General features: G+C 39.5%; 1 protein-coding gene across 4 annotated transcripts in view; it reads right to left on the bottom strand.

Annotated features, from left to right (window-relative positions):
* LOC109915688 (COP1-interactive protein 1-like) overlaps positions 1 to 22,341 on the bottom strand; it is a 343,206-nt gene that overhangs the window by 96,496 nt on the left and 224,369 nt on the right. For 3 of the 4 annotated variants that reach the window (XM_048610817.1, XM_048610815.1, XM_048610816.1), the window contains exons 9-11: positions 12,929 to 13,036; positions 9,766 to 9,807; positions 8,236 to 8,292 (exon numbers count right to left, since the gene is read on the bottom strand). In XM_048610817.1, coding sequence (XP_048466774.1) covers positions 8,236 to 8,292; positions 9,766 to 9,807; positions 12,929 to 13,036 — 207 coding nt within the window. The remainder of the gene's footprint in view (positions 1 to 8,235; positions 8,293 to 9,765; positions 9,808 to 12,928; positions 13,037 to 22,341) is intronic. The other variant, XM_048610818.1, reaches the window with a different exon arrangement.

The raw sequence follows: 22,341 nt of genomic DNA, 5'->3' as shown, positions 1-22,341 counted from the left end.
CCAGAACGTCTCAGGAGAGTTTATTCTTCTCCTTCCAGCAGTAATGGTATCGAGGCTGCATCCATCCTAGACTCTGAAGTTTGCTCACCACTGGACACAGGGGGAAAACCTATGGCTTCCGACAGGCCTTCTACTGTTCTAAGGGGCCAAGTATATTTTGCTTCTGCCCAGTTTGCGTTGACAGCTTTCAGTTGATCCACATGTTTGTTCATAACTATCACCTACATGTACTTTGTAAGTCATGGAATCTGACCTCACATCAACCTCGCTTTGCACCTAAACAAAGCCATTTCCATGGTTCCAGCACCAAACTTCATCCCCTGAATTTAATCGTCTCTCTCACTTACAGGAGGCACGTGGCCAGCATTGGCGTTCCTGCTGTCATTTCACCCTCCTCTTCATGTCTGGGGATATCAGGTTTAACTTGGTTTGGAGTCTTCTCTCCAGCAGCATTGCTGCGTGGGGGGTGGTCCTATAATTGAATAGGAACCATGACAGTTTGGTATCAAGTGACGCTGTGGGCTGCTTCTTTAAGCCTGCCATCGTTTGCACCGCTCTTTCCACTTGACAACTGGACGATGGATGGTATGGAGCTGTCCTTATGAGCCGAATGCCATTTGACTTTGGGAAATATTCAAATTCGCTGCTGGTAAATGACATACTATTGTCTGTGACCAATACTTCCGGGAGACTGCGTATTGCAAACCATGCTTGCAGCTTCTCAATCATCATCTCAGAGTTTGCCAAATTACCTTTCTGCACATCCAAACACTTTGAATGGGCATCTACACAGACCAGGAGCATCAAGCCCATGAATGGACTGGCACAGTCAACAATCAACTGAATCCAGGATTTACCCGGCCATTCCCATGAATGTGGAAGCACCATTGGCGGCAATTTTTGTCCCTGTTGGCACTCTGGGCACTGCCCCACCAATGCAGCTATGTCAGCATCCGATCCTAGCCACCAGACTTAGTTTCTTGCCAGCATCTTCATTTGGAAGCCACTAGATGACCCTGGAGGAGTTCAGCCAGTATCTGGCAGTGGTCTTTACTCAGGACAATCACCCTTACTCCCTATAGTAATATGCCGTCCTCTATAGCAATCTGGTCTCACTGGGTCCAAAAAGGTTTCAATCCTGGTTGCGATGGCCCTTATCACCAGATGTTTTAGTTTCGTTAGGACAAAATCTTTGTGTCCACAGTTGGATACTTTCAGCAGTGATTGGAAGGGTATCCAGGAAGTTTAAAACCAAAACAGACTCTTCCAGAGGAGGCACCACCAAAGGAGTATCTGCCAGTAGGAGGTGGCTCAAGGCATCTGCGTTAGCCACTTGGGCTCCTGGACGGTGTTCTAACTTGTATGCACTGAGTGTAAGTCCCCAACGCTGAATTCTACAGGAGTTATGGCCTGTACCACCTTATCTTCCTTCAGTAGCCCTAGCAGGGGTTTGTGATCTGTTACAACAACAAATTCCTGTCCGTAAAGGTACTGGCGGAACTTCCTCACAAAAGATGACGGCCAAACCCTACTTTTCTACCTCGGCATATTTGCATTCAGCTTCAGCCAAAGTCCGGGAAGCATACACTATTGGACGTTCCTCTCCGTTGGGCCACTGGTGAGTCAACACTACCAAGACCCGTACGGGGAGGCATCGCATGTCAGCGCTACCTCTCATTTTGGATTGTAGTGGGCCAACATCTTAAATGACAACAGCTGCTTTCTCACTTCCCTGAAGGCTACTTCTTGGCCATGCAACCATTTCCAAGGCTGACCCTTCTTCAACAGCAGGTGTAAGGGTGCCAAGGTGGAGGCCAGGTTACATATGAATTTTCCATTAATTCACTGACCCAAGGTAAGACCTAAGCTCTGGTACAGACATGGGAGCCGGGGGGTCCTTTGATTGCCCTCACTTTATCTTCCAATGGATAGAACCCAGCTTTATCAGCTGTTACCCAAGTAGGACACTTTGGGTGCCTGGAAAACACATTTTCCCTAAGGTGCGCACCCACCTGTGAGAAACATTTAAGCACTATGTCCAAGTTTTCCAAGTGCTCTTTATTGGTCTTCCCTGTCATTAGTACCTCACCCAGATAAATGGCAACCTGGGGGGAGCCCTCAAAACGTTCTGCATGGTCCCCTGGAAAAGGGCACGGGGTGATGGTACCCTAAATGGCAGTCTTGTACACTGATATAAGCCCTTATGGGTACTAACTGTAGCATACTTCTGGGACTCCTCAACCAGTCGCAATTGCAGATAGGCGTGGCTCGTGTTCAGCTTCATAAAGGACAGTCCCCATCAACCCACCCGCCAATTTTGTGTCCAAGTCCTCTATGTGAGGGATCAGGTATTTATCCAGCTGAGAGAAGCAGTTTACCGTTTGCTTAAAATCCCCAAAAACAAACTGAGCAGTCAAGCTTCATAAATTGGTACAACTGGTGCTGCCCGTTCTGAAAACTGAACTGGTTTGATGTTTCCTTCACTCTCCAGCCTCTTAATTTCCACCCTTACTTTTGCCCACAGGGCAAACGGCAACAGGCAGGCTTTGCAAAATCTTGGAATTGCTTTCCAGTCAATAAGTGGCTTTGGCTCCTTTGATAGTCCCAAGCCCTTCCTGAAATGCTCCTGGGTATTACGGTAGGACTTCACAGAGGCAGCCATTTTCTAATCAAAAACATATGGAGCCAATCTAGGTGAATCCTTCCCAACCAATTCCATCCCAATAGGCTTGGGCCCGAGATTCTTACTACCCTCACTGGTAACTGCAGAAACTGCTTCTTATAGGAGACCAGAACCAATGTCATACCCTTTATCTGCAATTGTTCCCAGGTTCTCAGTCTGGCTGGAGTCCTGAGCAAATCTTGTTAAAGACAGATTCTGCAACCACAGATACATCTGTGCTGGTATTGACCTTCATGGGAACTGGGTGACCATTTAACCAAACATCAATTTTAAATCAATTCCCATTTGGATGTCACTAAGCAATTTAACTGTTCCAACCCACATGCAGAGGTGCTTTCCAGGCACGCACTCTCCTTTGCTGTCTCAAACAGCAAATAGGCAGAAGCTAAAATGGCTTGCTGTCCCCGATCTAAAGAACGTTTTAGCCACTTGGCCAAGGTTCGGCTTTGTTGTGGGCTGGCCTATGATCCCGCTGCTCAGGATATGCCCTGAGTGAAGCTCTGCGATTGCCTACACTCAAGTGATGTTCCCAAGCTCAGAAAGACAGCCGAGGGAGTCCACTTCCATTGGGATGCCTTGTAGCTCACATGCTTGACTTGCCACATTTTCTATTGTCAAAGCCAGTTGTAGCACCTGTTTGATGTCCAGTTTTGCTACTAAGTGCTTCTGCATGGTCACGTCGTTAACCTGTTGCAAAGTTGGACAGAGGTGCTTGTGGATTTGGAGGCAGGAAGTTAGAATTTGGTGTTTGTAAAATGCTAGGAGGGGAAAGTATTGCGTGATCCCTTTAAAAGATCATGTGCTTTTTCAATGCTTAGAGATTTAAAACGGATGCCTGTGAGCAGCAACTTGAAAGTTTGCAAGTACACAGAGAGCACCCGAATTGAAACATTTGTATCCGAAGACCATACAGTTATCAGGCCAAGCAGCAGTTTTTATTAAGACAAACTTTTGAATTTAGCCAATGTGAACCAGACACCAAGAAACCAAAAACCAATTAAATTTAAATTTGATGATTTTGATGACATAGGATCAATCTTATTGTAAGAAACTGACGTGTCATCAAGGATATAAAAGAAGTGGCTGTTGGGCAAAGACAGGAGAGCTAACTGCCATCCGCCAGCGTTAACAGCCATCAGTTCTCAAGGGAGAATCGCTGTCTCACAGACTCCTCTAAGTCTTTGCAAAAGCACCATCTGAAGAACAAAGGTACCCACAAGCACAACTAGTGAATATCCCTGTCAAGAAGAATTGATGGACAAGACACAGAACATTCTGGAAGACACATAACCTGGCTGTATTTGAGAGACTAAATTCTACTTTTGTTTTATTTTGTTTTATATAAGTGGGACTGTACTTAGCGGAACAACACACTATTGGAAATTTGGTTTATCCGGGAGTAATTAGTAGTTAGAAGGGATTTATTCAGTTTGCTAACAGTTTACGTAATTTGTTCAAAGTTAGAGAGTTAGATAAATAAATTGTTGTTTATAAAGTAAGGGTCAGGGGTTTATTTTATTTAACCACTAGAAATTGCTAAAAGGCAGGTTACACCACTATTCACACTCCTTTTACAAATTATAGGGCAAGGTGCTCCTTTTTGGGTGTTTCGGTTTCAGTTCGGGCAGGGGGATTGGTTATCTTCTACTTTATAACAATTCCTATGTACCAAAACGGGATCTCAACATCTCATTCAGGGTTAACCCAAAATCACATGGCTCTGCCAGTCATCTCAAACTCGTCAGAAATCCAAATACGGATTCCCCTGGCTTTCTAACAGCTGGATAAAACTGATAACGTCTCTGAATTAGACTTGTAATATTCTTTGGCCAACTGTCAACTCTTGAAAGGTTTTTAAGTGTTTGCTGCCTCTTGGAAAGTTAAACCCCTTATAACTGAAAATGCTGTTGGTCTGCAAGCAGTCTGAAGGATTACTCTTTGCTTTTCATCTGCCCCAATGTCAGTTGCCTAGGAAAAATATCACTTTCCACATACTGGGCCCAGTCTTCAACAGCAGGATCAAACGAGTCAATCTTCCCAAATAAAGGCATGATGTCAGAAATGCTTACCCCAACTCCAAGTTGACAGTGGCAAGCGAATGTACTTCAAGTACACAGTGTGGAGCTGGAGGAACACAGCAGGCCAGGCAGCATCAGAGGAGCAGGAAAGCTGACGTTTCGGGTTGGGACCCTTCTTCAGAAATTCAGATTCTGCTGTAAATTTGAGACAAAAACAGAAGTTGCTGGAAAAGATCAGCAGGTCTGGCAGCATCCATGAAGAGAAATCAGAGTTAATATTTCAGGTTCAGTGACCCTTCCTCAGTTGCCAGACCTGCTAAGATTTTCCAGTAACTTTTGTTTTTGTCTGAGGATTGTTTCTGTTACCAGACTGCTTCAAAAGGCATGCTTTCAACTGAAAATATATTTCCGAGAAGATTTGAAGCTTGGGTTGTGGATGAGGTTATGGACGTGTTTGCCGAGCTGGTGGGTTTGGTTGCAAGCGTTGGGTCACCCTGCTAGGTAACATTGTCAGTGTGCCTCCGGTGAAGCGTTGGTATTCTGTCCCGCTTGTTACTTGTATGCCTTGGTTTGCTGGGGAGGTTGGTATTACTTCCAGTTGTTTCTCAGAAGTTTGTACACAGGGTCTAATTCAATGTGTTTGTTGATAGAGTTCTGGTTGGAATTCCCTGGCATGTGTCAGTTTGGCTTGTGCGATTATCGTTGTGTTGTCCCAGTCGAATTTGTGTCCCTCATCCATGTGTAGTGAGACATGCGAGAATTGGTCATGTCTCTTAGTGGCTAACTGGTGTACATGTATCCGTATAGTCAATTTTCTTCCGGTCTGGCCTATGTAGTGTTTCTCAGTCCTTACATGGTATTTTGTATATTACCCCAGTTTTACCGGTTTTGGGTACGGGATCCTTTACGTTTGTCAGTAGCTGTCGTTGGGTGGTTGTTGATTTGTGGGCTACTCTGACAGCAGGTTACTCACCCAGTCACGATGGTGGTATACTAGCAAGCCAGAATATATGTGACATGAAGGATAATTTAGAGGTGATATAATGTCAGCATTACATTAATAGTCCTGATTCACTCGGTTTGGAGTAGCTGTCAAAGCATGGTAGACAATTTGGGGCAGAACATCCTGTAGCTGAAGTACATTATATTAATGGAAGGTGGACATTGAGTGCAGTGGCAGATATACCAATTATTCAAACTGATTTTGGTCTGGACACTTAAGATTTTCAAGTCTTGTGCACAATTACATCAGCACAAGTTCCTTCTACATTGATTTTAACACTGTCCTGTAAATTTTACCATTTTAAGAGAATGGTATCTGCTTTCAGCACTTTTTGAGCCAATACATTCAGATCATAACTTACGGCATAAAAAAATTTCTCATTCCTCCACTTCCAGATTTCTTTAGCCATTCATAAATCATCACTGATGATAGCACTGTTGTTGGATGGATATCAAACAATGACAAGTCAGAATACAGAAAGGAGACACAAATGTTTGACATCATGGTGCAAAGAAAGGCAGCCAACAAAGACTCCTCCTACCCTGGTTATACTCTCCTCCAACCTCTTCTATCAGGCCAAAGATACAGAAGCTTCAACACATGTATCAACAGGTTCAAGAACAGCTTCTTCTCCACTGTTATTAGACTGTTGAATGGACCTCTCTAATTTCAAATCTAATGTTGATCTTGCTTTTGTGTGCTTCCTTTGCAGCCATATGTATGCCTTGCTGTCTCGTTACCCTATGATCTGTATGTCCTTGTATGTTATGATCTGCCAGTACTGCTTTTCATTGTACTTAGGTACGTGCGACAATAAATCAAATCAAACTGGTATCCTCAAGTCTCTTCCTCACACTTCTTTAAAATCATGCTAATTCATTTATACTACATCTCTTTATTCTGCCTTCCAAGTGTATAATTACACTTAACACTGTAATAATTTTCATCTACAACCTGTCCATTTCACCAGGACTGTCTCTTTTTGTTTTGTTTTCACAAACTGAATACTGAAATGAGAAAGTGCTTTTTATAAACTCAACTTTGAAAGTGTGGCTGCGATTTTGAAGAACAAGTAGTGTTCCACCTGTGCTAGACACCGTATAATCAACTGTTTGAACAAACAGTAACTGCAGATGATTTAGAGCCGAGTAGGTGTATTAACTCAGTTCTTGGTGGTAACAATAAGTTGGTCAGTCTATGGATGAAAGACACTTACCAGTGACAGTGACAGAGACCTTTTTGTCTGCCAACACTGTGACTGGTTCTCATGTAAATGAACAGCTTGAAGCTGGGAACAAGTCAGATGGAGAGAAGCATCTAGCTCATCCCCAGCTCAGGAATAGTCTCCCTGTTCTCTACAGTCAAAACTCACCGCAAACCCAAAAAAGTTCCTCTTTCCTGCAACAGTATGTGGTAGATTTTAACTGACAGGTCAGATTTTTATAAAAGTTAAATCAGCCACCTTGAGTGTCTTACTAACCAAAGAAAGAAAGCAGAGAAAGATGACTGAAGCTGGTGAGCAGAAGAGATAAGGATAATCCCAATAACAGTACCTGGGAACAAAGACCCCTGAACTTTCCAGTCTTTCCCTTCTGTCCATAACCTATTTGCCTGTACGGGGAGTTTATAATGGGACTGGAGTTTTATGTTGTACTAACAGCTAAGTTCATAGCATTCCTACTTTGGAGTCAAGCTTCAGCACACATACCAATGGTTTATAACTGTCTACCTGTAGCTAGAGTCTAATCACTTGCAATGAGGAGTGATTCTTGCGTAGAAACCAGGTCCACACTTTCTTTCTATCTGGTACTAAAAGGCAGGTAAATTGGGTAACTTTGCATACCTTACGATCTTTAACTTTTGTGACAACCGAGGAAGAATGGAGCTCAATTTCCAGCATGCTACACCAGTGTGTCACGATACCAGATCCTTTTGCACTCTGCTACCAGCCTCTAAAACTTTTACAGCAGCTCCACATTTGGGTCATATTATCTGCTATTTGTCAGCTCAAACTCTGATAATAGTCCATGTCCTGCTGAACATTAACAAGGGCAACTTAATCGTTGGGGAGTGGTAGATGGAGCTGAACTGTCTTAACTACAGCTTCTAAAACTGGAAAGAGCCATGGCATGATTTTCGAAGTCAAGTGAGCTGTAGATAATCTAATCAGCTATTGTACAACTTGGCATTTTCCTTAAGATTTTTCATCTGTAAATCACTTGCATCTGGAAGAGCTGTTTTACCTATACATTAATTATAAGGAATGCAATGTGCTTATAGAAACAAGGATTAAAGGAAAAGCCCAAACTGCAAGTTAATTAACATTCCAAAACAAATTCCCAATTAATAGGCCTGGGTGTAGCTTCAAATTTTGGACAGATAGCATTTTATATTGTACAGGGAAGTTCTGGGGCATTTTTACACAAGTCCATTCATTTGACACTTCAAGATTTGAAACCGGCTCATCTTAGAGTAAACTTTCAATGTTGAATGATATGTTATATTGAGAGAAAATGTACAATTATTCTTACCTGACCCATTTCATCAAGCTTTACCATCCATCCTTTCTTAAAATTCAGGAGATCCGGCTAAAAAGCAAGGGGGAGCATCAGCAAAGTCAATGCCAATCATCTTAATTAATTCATTCTACATGTATAACAAATAACTTGCTTAATGACCACATTTGATCAATTTCAATTTAGAAAATGTCAGCATGGCTTAGTTCACAGCATTCCTACTTCGGAATCAAACTTCAGCATTCAAAAGGCACTCCAAGAATTCAGTGCATAATTTACATTTAGCTACATAACGATTATAGTACATTATTTAAGGTGATGCTTTGAATTCAAGTCTTTGTCTACCTGTACAGATAAACAAAGTTTCCAAAGCAAGAAAAAGAACAGGGAGCTCAGTGTCCTGTAAAATATTTCTTCCAGCTACTATTTAAGAGCTTGCTATGTGCAAACTGGTTGTCATCTTTACCTACATAACTAATTGCACTTCAAAACAACAATTAACTGTTTACAGAGTACCTCATCAAATTAAGGATATAATGAGATACTGCAAAAAAATGCATCTTTCATGCCAAGAGAAACACACATGAAACTTGCATATGATCTTCCCTCCACTCTCTCTAAAAAAACCTCATAAACCCCGAGGCGATTATTTAACACTACAAATATGCTTTATTCAATGCTAACAATTGACTTTCACAGGAAATCTATATAATACAGTACATCCCTTTAATCTTATTCATGAACAAATCTTTATTCAGTCTATTTTTAAAAGAGTTAAGAAACATTAGCTGTTTTTGATGTCACAAATCCCACCATTCTGTTGGGGGAAGCAGTCTAATTACACTAGTCTTCTTGAGATTTATTAATTTTAAATTCATATTCTTCAAATCATTGTCTAAGCTAAATAATCTGCTTCCCTGTATATATCTTTGTCACATGTTTGAAATATCTCATCATATCAAGTTTTTTTTGCTGCATTGAAAATCAGTTTAGTTTTGACAGCCTTTTGATAAATACAAAAGCACTAAATGTCCACAATTTTCTAATAAACTGTTTCTCATGCATTAATTTTGAAATTGGGATGCGCAGCGTTGCACAGGGAGTGCAAAAATGTAGCTTCAACAATGAATAAAAATTAACATTTTTAAAAGTAAAATTACTGAGGATGCAACCTTTGAAACGTAATGGGTCAAAAGAAATCTTGAATACCTGGGCCTATTTTACAAGTTATCTAAGGTTTAATTGTTATAGATATATTTGAAAGTTTGAGACTATTTCATTTATAGTTTCACACAAACACAAGAGTACGCTTTGTTACAGAAAAGCTCAGTTTCTGACTGAATTTAAAGTAACGATCTGATCAATAGAGAAACAAACTGCTTTGGTATAGTGCCTTTAACGTAGTAAAGCCTGAGGATAAATTTCAATGCAAGCTTAAATAAAATGCTAGTTGTGTAGAAATACAACTTTTTCCGTTTATATTAATCTTGTCCACATATACAGACATGCACATATAGAACACGCATTCAAAAGGACGGAATTTACCTCGCCCACTGGTCTGGATGTAAAGTCTTTGAGCCATGCAGACTGGGTGCAGGGCGAATAAAAGGAAGAGAGGAGAAGACAAGAACATAAGAAATGGGAGCAAGTATGGATCATTCAATCCCTTGAGCCTGCTCTGTCATTTAATACAGTTATGACTGAACTTCTACCTCAACTCCACTTTGCTGCCTACTTTCCATATCCCTTGATTTCCAAAAAGAGATCAAAAGTTTATCAATTCCAGTTCTCCCTGAATACACTTAATAATGAAGTACATTCAGATCACTGGGGTAGAACATTTTAAAGATTCACTACTGAAGAAATTTCGCTTCCTCAGGAATAAACTTCTCAGTGTCTCCCCTGTCAATCTTCTTGAGAATCTTCTATGCGGCCTAATTTATACTGTCAATTATCCTCATTCTCTTGCCCCAGGATCAAACCATTGTTATGCCGCCTCCTACAGAGAAATGAAACATTCAGGCATTTTGGTCAAGTACTCAGTTCTCATTAATGGATGATGACTGCTGACAAATAAATTGAGATAAGCCTCAAACCTATTGAGAAGAGAAAGTTGTTGGCTTTAATGGTCACTTTCTGCTCAAAACTTTTAGAACACAGGACCTTCAATATTAGAAATCACTAACAGTTAATGGTGATGTAGACATTCAGTAAACAACTAGGTCAGATCATCATTCTCAAAATGATAAATGCATTGATGTTTTGAGCTTAAACCTGTAAATATTTGAGCCCTAATTACATGATAAATCTACAGTATTAATGCAGCAAAAACTCAACAAAATCTCAACATCTAGTATTGGTTACAAGGAGATATTTAGCAGATTCAATTTCAGCAATAATTTCTGCACTGATAATGTGTGTCAATCGGGAAGATGAAGCACACTCAATCACACCAATAGAAGTTATTATTCTAAGACTAACCCATATTACTATAATACTGGTCTTTGTCATACACATGTATACATTTCTGGTGAATAGATAAGTTAAAAGTTTGGAGTACTATGAAAAGAACTCTGCAGCAAGAAAACTGCATTGTAACAGAGATTTTGTTTTAGATTTAATACAAATGCTGCAGTAAATAATTCTGAAAGGCCCAGGGTTCTCAAATTCTCATCTGTAATAAATTCAGTCAATCATAATTAGAGTCACAGAAAGACAATTTTATGATCATTTGTATTAAGAATGGAAACTTGGTTGTATCATGCTTCTTGAATGAGGAATAACCTAATGATCTAAGCAAAAAAATCAGGACATCAGTTTTGAAGTGCTACTTGGTACATAGCTCCCTTCTTTCATAAAATAAGGGGTGGAGTGACAATTTGTGTGACAGTGTCCTTCTTCAGCAAATAGCTCCCAATCAAAAAAGGAGTTGCCCTGTTAGGTGGTTGATCGACATTTATTTAATATTTTCTACACATCATAGGAATATATCAAAGTAGCACAACTTTAGAGGGGAAAGGTCCTTATAAAACAATAACACACTATTTATACAGCATCTTTAAAAGTAGTAAAATATCCCAAGTTGCCATTAGGAGGCCTAAGTGAGATTTAGCACAGTTACTATGGGGGTGTACAGCAATTAACCATAAAGGTTAGGCATGCAGACAAGTTTTAAAGAGAGTCTTAAAAGGAGCATAGGGATAAAGCATGAACTCCAGGATGTTTAGGCTTCAGCAGCTGAAGGCATAGCCATCAGCATTTCGGCAATTAAAATTGGAGACGTCCAAGGGAGCAAAATTGGAGGACCGCAGATACTTAACGATTTTTGAGATGGACATGATTGCAAAGGTTAGAGATATTCAAGGCTAAGAAGGATTTGAAAACATATCAGAATTTTAAAATCATGGTGTTACTTATGATGCGCTAACCAGACTTGGTGAGAGTTAGGACACAGACAGCGGAGCCTCAAGATGAGCTGGGTTGGAAGATAGAGGTCAGCCAAGAATGCATTGGAATAGCCAAAGCCAGAGTTTATGAAGGCATAAATTGTCAGAAGAAAACAGGCTGTGCCAGGATGGATGACTTAGGCAATGCTATCGAGGTAGTAAGCAGCAGTTTTGTGATTATGTAGCATGCAGTTGGAAGCTCAGTCAAATATAACACCAAGGCCATGAACAGTCATGTTCAGCTTTAAACAACTGCAAAGGATAGTTAGGGAGTCAGTAGCTAAGGAATGGTTTGTGGTGGGAGAAAAGCTTCAGCCTTCCTCACATTTAAATGGAAGGATTTTCAACCCATCCAATACTGTATGTTGGACAAACACAGCCTGACAATTTAGGGACAATGCCAGGGTGAGAAATATGGTGTTGAGGGTAAGGTGGGTTTCATCAGCATGTGGAAATTGGCAACATGCTTTTGAATGTTGTTACTGAGTGCAGCATGTGAAATGAGAAGTACAAATCATAAGAGCAGTTATCTAGATTATCTACCTCAAAATATTTATAAAGTGTGATGATAAAATATGTCCATGCAACAAGCTTACAATCAACTGGATCCAATTCTAGAATACACAAATTAGCAGTGCATCATGTTGCAAAACTGCTTTCCAGGCTTCTTTCTGCATGAATAGCAGATACATACATTCTACCAAGAGATCAGTAAGATTCCCCTCAGTCCTGGTCTGGTTGCCTTTGGTAGGTTGGATATAGAGTTGTGGAAATGCATTTCATCCATAATCATTAGATCTTCCTCATAGTCATGGTATTTAGTGCATCTTTTCACAATAAATTTAACAAATATGTTCTGAAAATGAAAGGTTGCCATCAATGCAATAACATTCATTACTGTAATATTAAGTTTACATTGTGGAACTTTTAAAAACCTATCGCAAGACTCACTCATTTCCTTTTTACATTTACCAATGGATAGCATGGGACTTTTTAATATTTTTTCCATTGTTCAATCCAAGGATACTGAAACCAAATCATATAGAATGTCGACAACTATTCAAGCTAACACTAGTTAACTGGATACAGTACATGATTGGAGTCAAGGGTATTTCTTGATCTGGACGACTCACTGCTAATTGGACAAACTCAGTGAATTGGTGTAGAAATTTTAGTCATATTTCTAATTGTTTATTTGTGCAATATATTGGGATGATACACAAAAGTTACAAACTGAATTGCTAAGACAACAACAGTTTTACCGTCATAATGGATTCCGTTGTTCTTCTATCAAGGGATTTCGCCCGCCGAAGAGGGGGTACAGCAGAAGAATGAAAACGCTGCTCTTTGACGGGTTTCTTCTTCATTTCCTAAAGAGAAAGCATCAAGTTAAAACAAAAGATAGCATCAATTGAGATGTCCATTCATGATAAAAACAATGACAACATCAAAACTTCATTACACCCATTTCTGTACATCTGAATATATTGAAACCAGGATTTCATAAAGAATTTTACTTTCTTAAAAAAGTCTCCATATTCAATTCAGATTTACTGTCTTCTACAGGATAAGGGATATGTAAATCTAGGAAGTTGATCCCTTAAAAAAAATTGCATATGCCTGTACTAGCAATTTGAACAGGTAATTGCTCCTAATGTGTTGCCACAAGGGCCCACCACAGACTGCATGTTTACTCTTTTTGAGAAGTAGCAGGAGAGGCATTAAATGAGAACTTGGCAATGTAACACTGCCTTCATTAACACAGGAAATAATAATAACCAGAAGTAACCCCACAGGACTTCAGTTAAGAACAAACCCAACCTCTAAAATACTCTCAGCCTGCAAAAATAAAACTTATGTTCTTCGTGAAATGTGAAGTGCTTTTGCCTGCTGCATAACCACCTGGAACTTTATTTCATAGCAGTTGAACTGCTTGAAGCTCACATTAATGAGCACTTGAGGCCTCCTGACCTTAAGTCAAATAGTTCTGTAATTTTGATTCAGTTACATGCACTTGACAATCACAAAGGAGCAAAATACTATGTTTTACTTGTAGCCACAGAGTTCACTGCATACTTGTGTCCAACATTAATGTTTTGCAATCCTCAGGTCCTCTTGCAGTACAGCAGTCATACAAGAAGCTACCAAATTAAGTCCAAATTTTTTTGCTATAAGCCTTTGAAACAGTATTTGGTGTGCAAGCAGACTTTGTTGCTCAATAAAAGGTCAAAGCTCATCTCATACAGTGGGACATAGCAAGGATATAACTGACAAATATAATTACAATCAACTCAGTGGACACTTGCCAAACACACACAAAGTCAGAAGTGACATGGAATTAATCACTAAATTTACAAAAGCAATTAACAATCGCAAAGTATTCCGACTTGTTCAATTCATATTGTTCCCTCTAAACAGGGGACCATGATGAAATTTTGAATACAATTGTGCAATCTATACAGAAATAAAGCATGTGCAGAAACAGTTTTCAAACTGTGCCGAGGTTCTCAAATTTCAGAATTAGACTGCTTCTACTATGTTATCTGTTGTAAAAACAAACTAGAATTTGAAGAATGTACAGGAATTAAAAATATTTTTGTCAAGTGATCCTATTTTAGAGATGAGCTGTAAAATCTTACACAAAAGGAAGACAATTCTGCCCAATAAATGAACTGTATTGTGGATCACTCAGCTCATGCCATTAACCATTTTGAAAGACAGTTTGAACTGGATTTTTATTTTTAAAAACTGATGAGAATCTGAAACTTAAACAGAAATAGATTTAAGAACTTGACATCATGTTGAAAGAGATAGCCACTGACTAAAACAAATCAGACAATTCACAGCTCAATTTGCAATCAATCAATCAGTGCCGTAGGTATGCCCCAGGTTTAAATTTGGGCCTGTACCAACACAGCAAATATAAACGAAAGAGACGGTAAGATGCCAACATTGGTTACTTTGCTCCTAGGCCTAGGAACAATGAATAGAAAATGGAATAAAGTTACAGCAAAGGACATCATGTGCTCACTACCCATAACCGATTGCTCCTGCTGCAAAGTTTACACATGGGGATTTTTGTCTTTTTAAAATCAGTTCTACCGGGTCATTATAATGTACTCTGATTATACTGAAGACAATCATCTCTAGGCTCAATCAGGACAAATGTTCTTTATTTGTTGGCCCTGGAAACCCTCCAGTACATCAACTATTTTCTGGCATGACGTTAGGAAAGGTGACAACATTGAGAAACAAAACCTGATGGCCTGCTTGCCAGTCAGAAGTTCACAACATAGTTTTAACGATGGAAAAAGATTGCTTTAAGCTTTAAGGGAAGGATACATGCATTTGTTTAAACAAACTCAATTTCTTGATCAGAACACGGTTAAAAAAAGCCCACCTATACATTTACCATGATTCAACTACTGAAACAAGATGTATTACAAATTAGAATTTAAGTCAGGGTAGAATGCAAAATGTAACGTTAATGAAAAACAGAGACATCAAACCCCAAGGCTATAAACAATATTGTGTTATTTGATGTTTGTTGTCAAACATAGCTACAGACCGTATTAACAGTTACATAGTCTAGCTATGATGGAGTCTAGTTACAGCAAAATATTCCAAGAAACAACTTCCATAACTCAGCTCTAATGAATTTTCATAGTATACCTACACTTATGTCCAAAAGAAGACCACCACTTAATAGTAAAACAAAAGCAAAATATTGCATATGCTGGAAACGTGAAAAGTAAAACACGTGTTGAAGGGATCGAAGAACTATGTTTGACTCAAACTTTTAAACGTCGTAAGCCAAATAAAAGCTGACAAGTAGCAAGTTACATTCATTCTACATAAGTGCCAGGCAATGACCATCTCCAACACAAGAGAATCCAACAATCTTGCCTTGACATTCAAGGTGTGAGATCATAAGATGCAGGAGCAGAAGCAGGGCCATTTGTCACATTGAGTCTGCTCCGCCATTCTAGGAGATCATGATTGATCTGTTAATCCTCAATTCCACTTTCCCTCCCTTTTCTCCAGAATACTGGATTTTTTTTGTTTTTACTGAATAAAAATGTTTCAGCCTTTAATGTACTTAACGAACCAGCTTGACAGCTCTCTGCAGTAAAGGATTCCAATGATTGACTACCTTCAGACAAGAAATTTGTTCTCATCCCTATATTAAATGGGCAACTCGGCATCTGGATGGATATTTGAATAGAAAGGGTTGAGATGATTATGAGCCAAATGCTGGGAAATGGGATTAAGTCAGATTGAGACGTCTGGTCGATGCGCACGAGAACGGAACTATTGCATAATATCAGAACCGGCTGTACTGGTTCCCACTTTTGGCTTTAGGGAGGGGGCCTACACAAATCAATCATAACCCACATGAGAGGTTCTTCAAATGCAGGAATTGGCAAAGGTGCTGGTTTTACTACTGCCTGTGGCTTTCCTACCATCTGACACGTATGACAGGTACAGAAATATTCAACCACATCTTTACATAATCAGGCCAATAGAAATGCTTCTGTATCTTAGCCTGAGTCTTCCTCATCCCTAGATGATCTCCTATAGGTAATTCATGTGCAACCCGCAATACTTTCTGTCTGTATTCTACCAGCAACACAATCTGGTGAACTTCCACCCATTTCTCATCTATACTAACCTGCCAAGGTCTTCATTTCCGCCTTATGGTTTTATCCTAAGGTAATAGCATTCTGGAATACGTTCTGATTCCTTTTCCAAGTAGGCTTTATGATATAAATCCTTTATTGTCTCATCTTTTTGTTGTAACTACATTAATCTTTCAGAACTAAACACCTCTGCCTGATCCCCGACCTGCTTAGGTTTGTCGTTTACCATTTCAGAGTATCAGCTAACCAGACCTCAACTCCACCTTTCTTTTGTTTTCCCTTCTTGTTTTAACTATGGCTGTGGGATCTTGTCACCACAGTCCGGAAAAATTCCAGGGTATTTTTCTTTTAACTCCTCAGTTCCTTGGTTTTCTTTTGGCTTCTCCAATACAATGGGCATGTGTGATTCAGTGATCTCGTTTCCAAGAACAAACTGTATTCCTGGAATAGCCATTCTTTCAATCACTCCCACTTTCACTTCTGCAGTCTTGATTGGACTTTCTAGCCTTATCTTACAGAGGGGAACACTAATTCTCTCTCCAATTATTCCACAGATTATCAGTCTTCTGCGATATTCAGAAGGAGTGAAAATACTTTTATCTCTTGCTATTAGAGACTGACCAGCTCCCATACCTCTAAATGTGTTAACTTCTTTAGCTCCTCACCCTGTTCTACCTGAGTAAACATTTTTGACACAGGTGAAGTCTTTGAAAAGATGAGGCACTATCTTACTTTTCAGCCTGTGACTAGGCTGTCAACTCTACTGCAGCTCCTCGATTTCTATTGTGATTTCCTTCACTACCTCAGCTAATCCCACTGTTTTAGCCTTCTACCATATCATTTTTCCCCAATGCCTTTCTTAGGCCACAAACACTGTGCCTTTGTGTGTCCCACCTTATTGCAGTGAAAACACCCGAGGTCTTTCACCTCTCTTCCACCCTCTCGGGTTTCTTTTTCACATTTGGTAAACCGCTCCCAGTGCGATCTACTTTTTGTTTTTCATTGAAGGATCTTCCTCTATCCCAATTTCTATCCCTCATGGAATGAAATTGCTGTAGGAATCTAGATTTCGATTTATGTACTAAAATGTATTCATCTGCCATCTCTGCAGCTCTTCTCGCTGTTTTAACTTTCTGTTCCTCAACATGAGTTCTCATCACTTCTGGAAGTGAGTTTTTAAACTCCTCCAGCAGAATAATATCTGAAGAAGGGTCCCGACCCAAAACTTCAGCTGTCCTGCTCCCCTGATGCTGCCTGGCCTGCCGTGTTCCTCCAGCTCCACACTTTGTTATTTAAGATCCTCATATGTCTTTTCTATCTTTAATGCTCTCATCCATTTATTGAAGTTGCTCTGTTTAAATTCTTCAGACTCGACACAAGTCTGACCTGGTTCCTCCTTTAGGTTTCTGAACCGTTGTCTATGCGCTTCTGGTACCAATTCACAGGGACTCAAAACAGCCTGTTTTACATCTTCATATGCTCTTGACACCTCCTCTGACAATGCTGCAAACACCTTACTAGACCTGCCTACCAACTTGGTCTGAATTAACATTAACCACATAGACTTTGGCCAGATCTTCTGTTTAGCAATTTCTCTAAGGAAATGAAAAAGGCTTTTTTTTTTTTTTAAAATTGACTTTTGGTAAAGTTTTGACATATTTGTACATATCTGAGTAAGCCTTTGGCTACGATCAGTTTGCTCATCATCACTCTCCTCCTCACTAGGCCTACCTTCTACCTTCATCTCCATCCTTTTAAATTGACTTTCCTGTCTAATTGTCCACTTCCAAAGTGCAAACTCTCACTTTCTCCCTTGCCATTGTCTTTCGCCATTTGCTCAGCTAAGAATCTTCTTTCCCTTTCTTTATCTTCTAATATGGCTTTTCTTTCCTTTTCTATCTCTCCTAACTCCAGTTGTTTTAGTTGCAATTTAATTTTTTCTGACTCCAATGCACTTGAATGTCTCACTGATGTACCTAAATGCCTGACTAACTCTGTTACAATATCAGCTTTCTTCTTATCCCTAGCTAAACCCAATTCTAGCCTGTCTGCTAATTCTAAAAGTGTCTCTTTTTTCTGTCTTTCTAAATTTTTTTGGCAAATTTGGGAAGCATCTTTGCCCCCCGCACCCACCCAAAAAAACCTCTTCAGTAATGTTAAGAGCCATTTCCCCACTTTTGATTTAATAACAAGCCACTGAAATTAAACAGATTTTCCACTTCTCACTTAAGTTTTATCTAAAGATCTAGGGCACTAAGCCCTAAATCTGTTTAAATCTGCTGGGTCCTTTCATACCCCAAATCTGTTCAAATCTGTCTAAATCTGTCCTAATCCCAGACCTGAGCCCTCAATCTATTATAAAGTAGAAGTTGACCCCCTCTGATAATTAAAACCCAAACACCCAGAGAGAAGCTCCTCGCCATATAATCTGTTAAAAGGAGTGTGAGAAGGGGTGTAATCCGCTTTTTACAGTAACATCTAGGAGGTCAAGTAAAATAAACCAGACACTAACTTTACAATCAACGAGTAACAATTTATCTAACTAACAGTGAACAAATTAATTAAACTATTAACAGACCGAATAGATCCCTTCTACATATTAACTATTCCTGAATAAAACAAGATTTCAATGGAATGCTGATCCAATAAGTACAAGTCCCACTTATATAAAACAAAAATAATAAAAATAGAATTTAGTCTCTTGAAATTACAGCCAGGTTACATGTCTTCCAGAACATTTCGTGCCTTCTCTGTCGAACGTTGTTAGGAACGCCTTCTCCATTGAAAGTTTTGTCAGGAACACCTTCTCCGTTGAATTCTTCTATCATCAGGAATATTAACTAGTTGTGCTGTAGGTACCTTTGATTAAATAATACTTTCTCTAAAAGTTAAAGACTGAGAGCTAGCGATTCTCTCGAGCTGAGAGCTGCTAAATCTGGCAGATAGCAGCTCGCTCTCCTGTCTTTGCTCAACTGTCCCTTCTATACCCTTGATGACATATCAATATTTCTTACAGTAAGCTTGGTCCTATGTTGTCAAAACCATCAGATTTAAATTTATTTGGCTTTTGGTATTTAGGTGCCTGGTTCAAATTAATTGGCTAAATTCAAAACTTGTTGCCTTGATAACAAAACAAAACTGCTGCTTGGCCTGCTGATTGTACAGTCTTTTGATATAGATCTTTCAATTCAGGTGCTCTATGCATCTGCAAACCCACAAGCTGATAAAAAGGGACCACACACTGCTTTCCACCCTAGCATTTTACAAACACCAATATTTTAAAAACAACAAATTCTAAAGTCCTGCCTTCCAATCCACAAATAATCTACCCAACTTTACAACACTATGTACGTAAATGCATGAAGTATAGTGCATAAGATTGGGGAGTTACAGATGCAGACTGCCATGCCGAAATGAGATATCGCGGTGAAAACAGATCTGGTTCAACGAAAGGCTAGACTGAGTATTAAATATTGCTGGGTGTAAGCTTTCAGGAAAGATAGAAAAGAAACAGAAAGAGGGGAGGTAACAGCATTGGTTAAGGAGGACATTGAAGTGCTGGGGAAAATGGATGTCTCAGAGCGTTTAAGGAGGTCAGGGTTCTAAGGAATAGAAAGAGGACTGTTACATTGCTCTGTATAGTTTATAGACCACAAACTAGTGGAAAAGATATAGAGGAACAAATCTGCTGAGAAATTGCAGAGAATTTCATATAAACATTTAAATTCGGACAGGACTAGACAGGGTAGATGCAGGAAGGATCTACCAATGATGGGTAAGTTGAGAACCAGGGGTCATAGTGTGAAGGAAAAAGGGGTATTAGCATTTAGGACAGAGATGACAATAAACTTCTTCACCCAGAGTAGAGAGTCTGTGGAATCCACAGAAAGCAGTATAGGCCAAAATATTGTATAATTTCAAGAAGTTGGACATAGCACTTGGGCTAAAGAGATCAAAGGATAAGGGGGAAAAGCAGGTACAGGCTATTGAGTTGGATGATCAGTCATGATCATAATTGAATGTTGAGCAAGTTCAAAGGGCTTAAACCTGCTTCTATACAAAGACAAAAAACTTCCATTTTGGAATCAAATCTTTACTTGTGCTATTGCAATGTGCTATGGATCATATTTTAAGTAAATTAAAAGGAGTCCAGTATTGGCTAGATGATACTTTAGTGCTGCTGCTCTTGTTTCTCCCTATGACTAAAGTTAGATGCTACTCTGCAGAGACTTGAAGATCATGGCCTGAGAATGAGGAAAGACAAATGCGATTTTGTTTTTAATTGCTGAAAAAAACTCAGCAAGTCTGGCAGCATCTATGGAAAGAAAGTAGAGTTAACACTTCAGATCGAGTGACCCTCCTGGAGAACCCTTTGTATGCCCCATATCCCACAACGTTAACTTTGCTTTCTCTCCAGTGATGCTAGACCTGCTAAGTTTTTCCAGCAATTTCTGTTTTTGTTTCCGTTTCTGATTTCCAGCATCCACAGCTTTTTTTGTGAATTTTAAAACAAAAAAATTCACTTCATAAAATATTTAGGCCATGTCATCAATGCTAAAGGATTATACGAACCACTTTCAAAAATAAAAGCCATAACTGAAGCTCCAGCACCTATAAATGAAAACAAACCATGGTCATTTTTGGACTGGCTAAATTACTATGGCAGGTTTGTCTCAAAGCTTGTAACCATTCTTAAAGAATTGCACAAATTATGATGACAAGAATTGGAAATGGGAAGACCAATGTGAAACAGCTTTTACACAAGCCAAAGAGGCTTTATTAAAGTCAGAAGTCCCGATCTATTTTGGCCCAAAGTTACTGCTGCAACTAGCATGCGATGCATCTCCATATGGAGTGGGAGCAGTTGTTTCTCATACTACCCAGTAATGAACAGAAGCCAACAGCTTTTGCATCAAGATCATTAAAGAAAGCAGAAATGAACTATGCACAGATAGAGAAAGCAGTTCTAGATATCACTAGGCATTAATACCTGCATGGCTAGGAATTTACCCTACTAAAAAGAACACAGACCATTTTAGTCATAGGGAGAAATATTTAGGCCGTGTGCAGGGATACCTTCTCTTGCAGCAAGTCGTAGGTAGAGGCAGGTTTTGCTGCTATTAGCTCACAAATATTGTTAGTGAGAATCCCACGTGCACTGGAATGCTAATGGGCTGTCTAGATTATGCTGCCAAAACAGTCAACTGCAAACAGTCTTTTTGTAGACATTTTCTGCTTCAAACTAGTAGAAAACACTTCAGGAACAGCAGGACAAGTTAAGTAGTACACTAGAAATGATCCACTACTCTCAAAAGTGATGTGCATGGTACTTCATGGCAAGATTGCAACAACTCTAAAACTTAAGCCATATGTCAAATAGAAGCGAGAACTATCCACACAAGCAGATTGTCACTTAGAGTCATCATTCTACCATAGCTAAGGGAATGTACGTTAAATCAACTACACAAAGGTCACATTGAGGAGAAGGTGACAATACGTGCAGTTTGCACAAGAGTTGGCAATGTACCTCCATCAGCATCATTACACAGATGGAAATGGTCACAAAGGCCATGGCAAAGAATCCACATTGACTGCGTGAGGGAAAATGCTTTTCATAGTGGTTGAGGCACTTACTAATTGGCCTGATGTTACCATCATGAAAACAACATGCTTCAGACAAAACTATTGAAAAGCTGGGAGAGATCTTTATGAGACCTGGTTATCCAGAACAAACTTGTTAATGATAATTGTGCACAGTTTATATCACAAGATTTGCTCAGACAATGAAATAGTCCTTAAAACTAACTTGAGAACAAGGATCGCTACCCAAAAGACTTGTTAACAGATGGAGTACAACCTATTTGATGACTCAAAGGTTCTCCAGCATTGCTCATGGTAAAGTGTCAGTTGCACATGGCATTTGATTTCCTGAAACCGTACAGGGCAGAGACTATGTTGACCGGCATCATCAGGCTCAGTTTTTCCATGGGACCATAAGAAATAGGATCAGGAGTAGGCCATTCAGCAGTTCAAGC

Source organism: Rhincodon typus, chromosome 23, assembly GCF_021869965.1.
Source record: "Rhincodon typus isolate 14 chromosome 23, sRhiTyp1.1, whole genome shotgun sequence".
Lineage (NCBI taxonomy): Eukaryota > Metazoa > Chordata > Chondrichthyes > Orectolobiformes > Rhincodontidae > Rhincodon > Rhincodon typus.
This window is presented reverse-complemented; position numbering and strand designations above follow the sequence as displayed.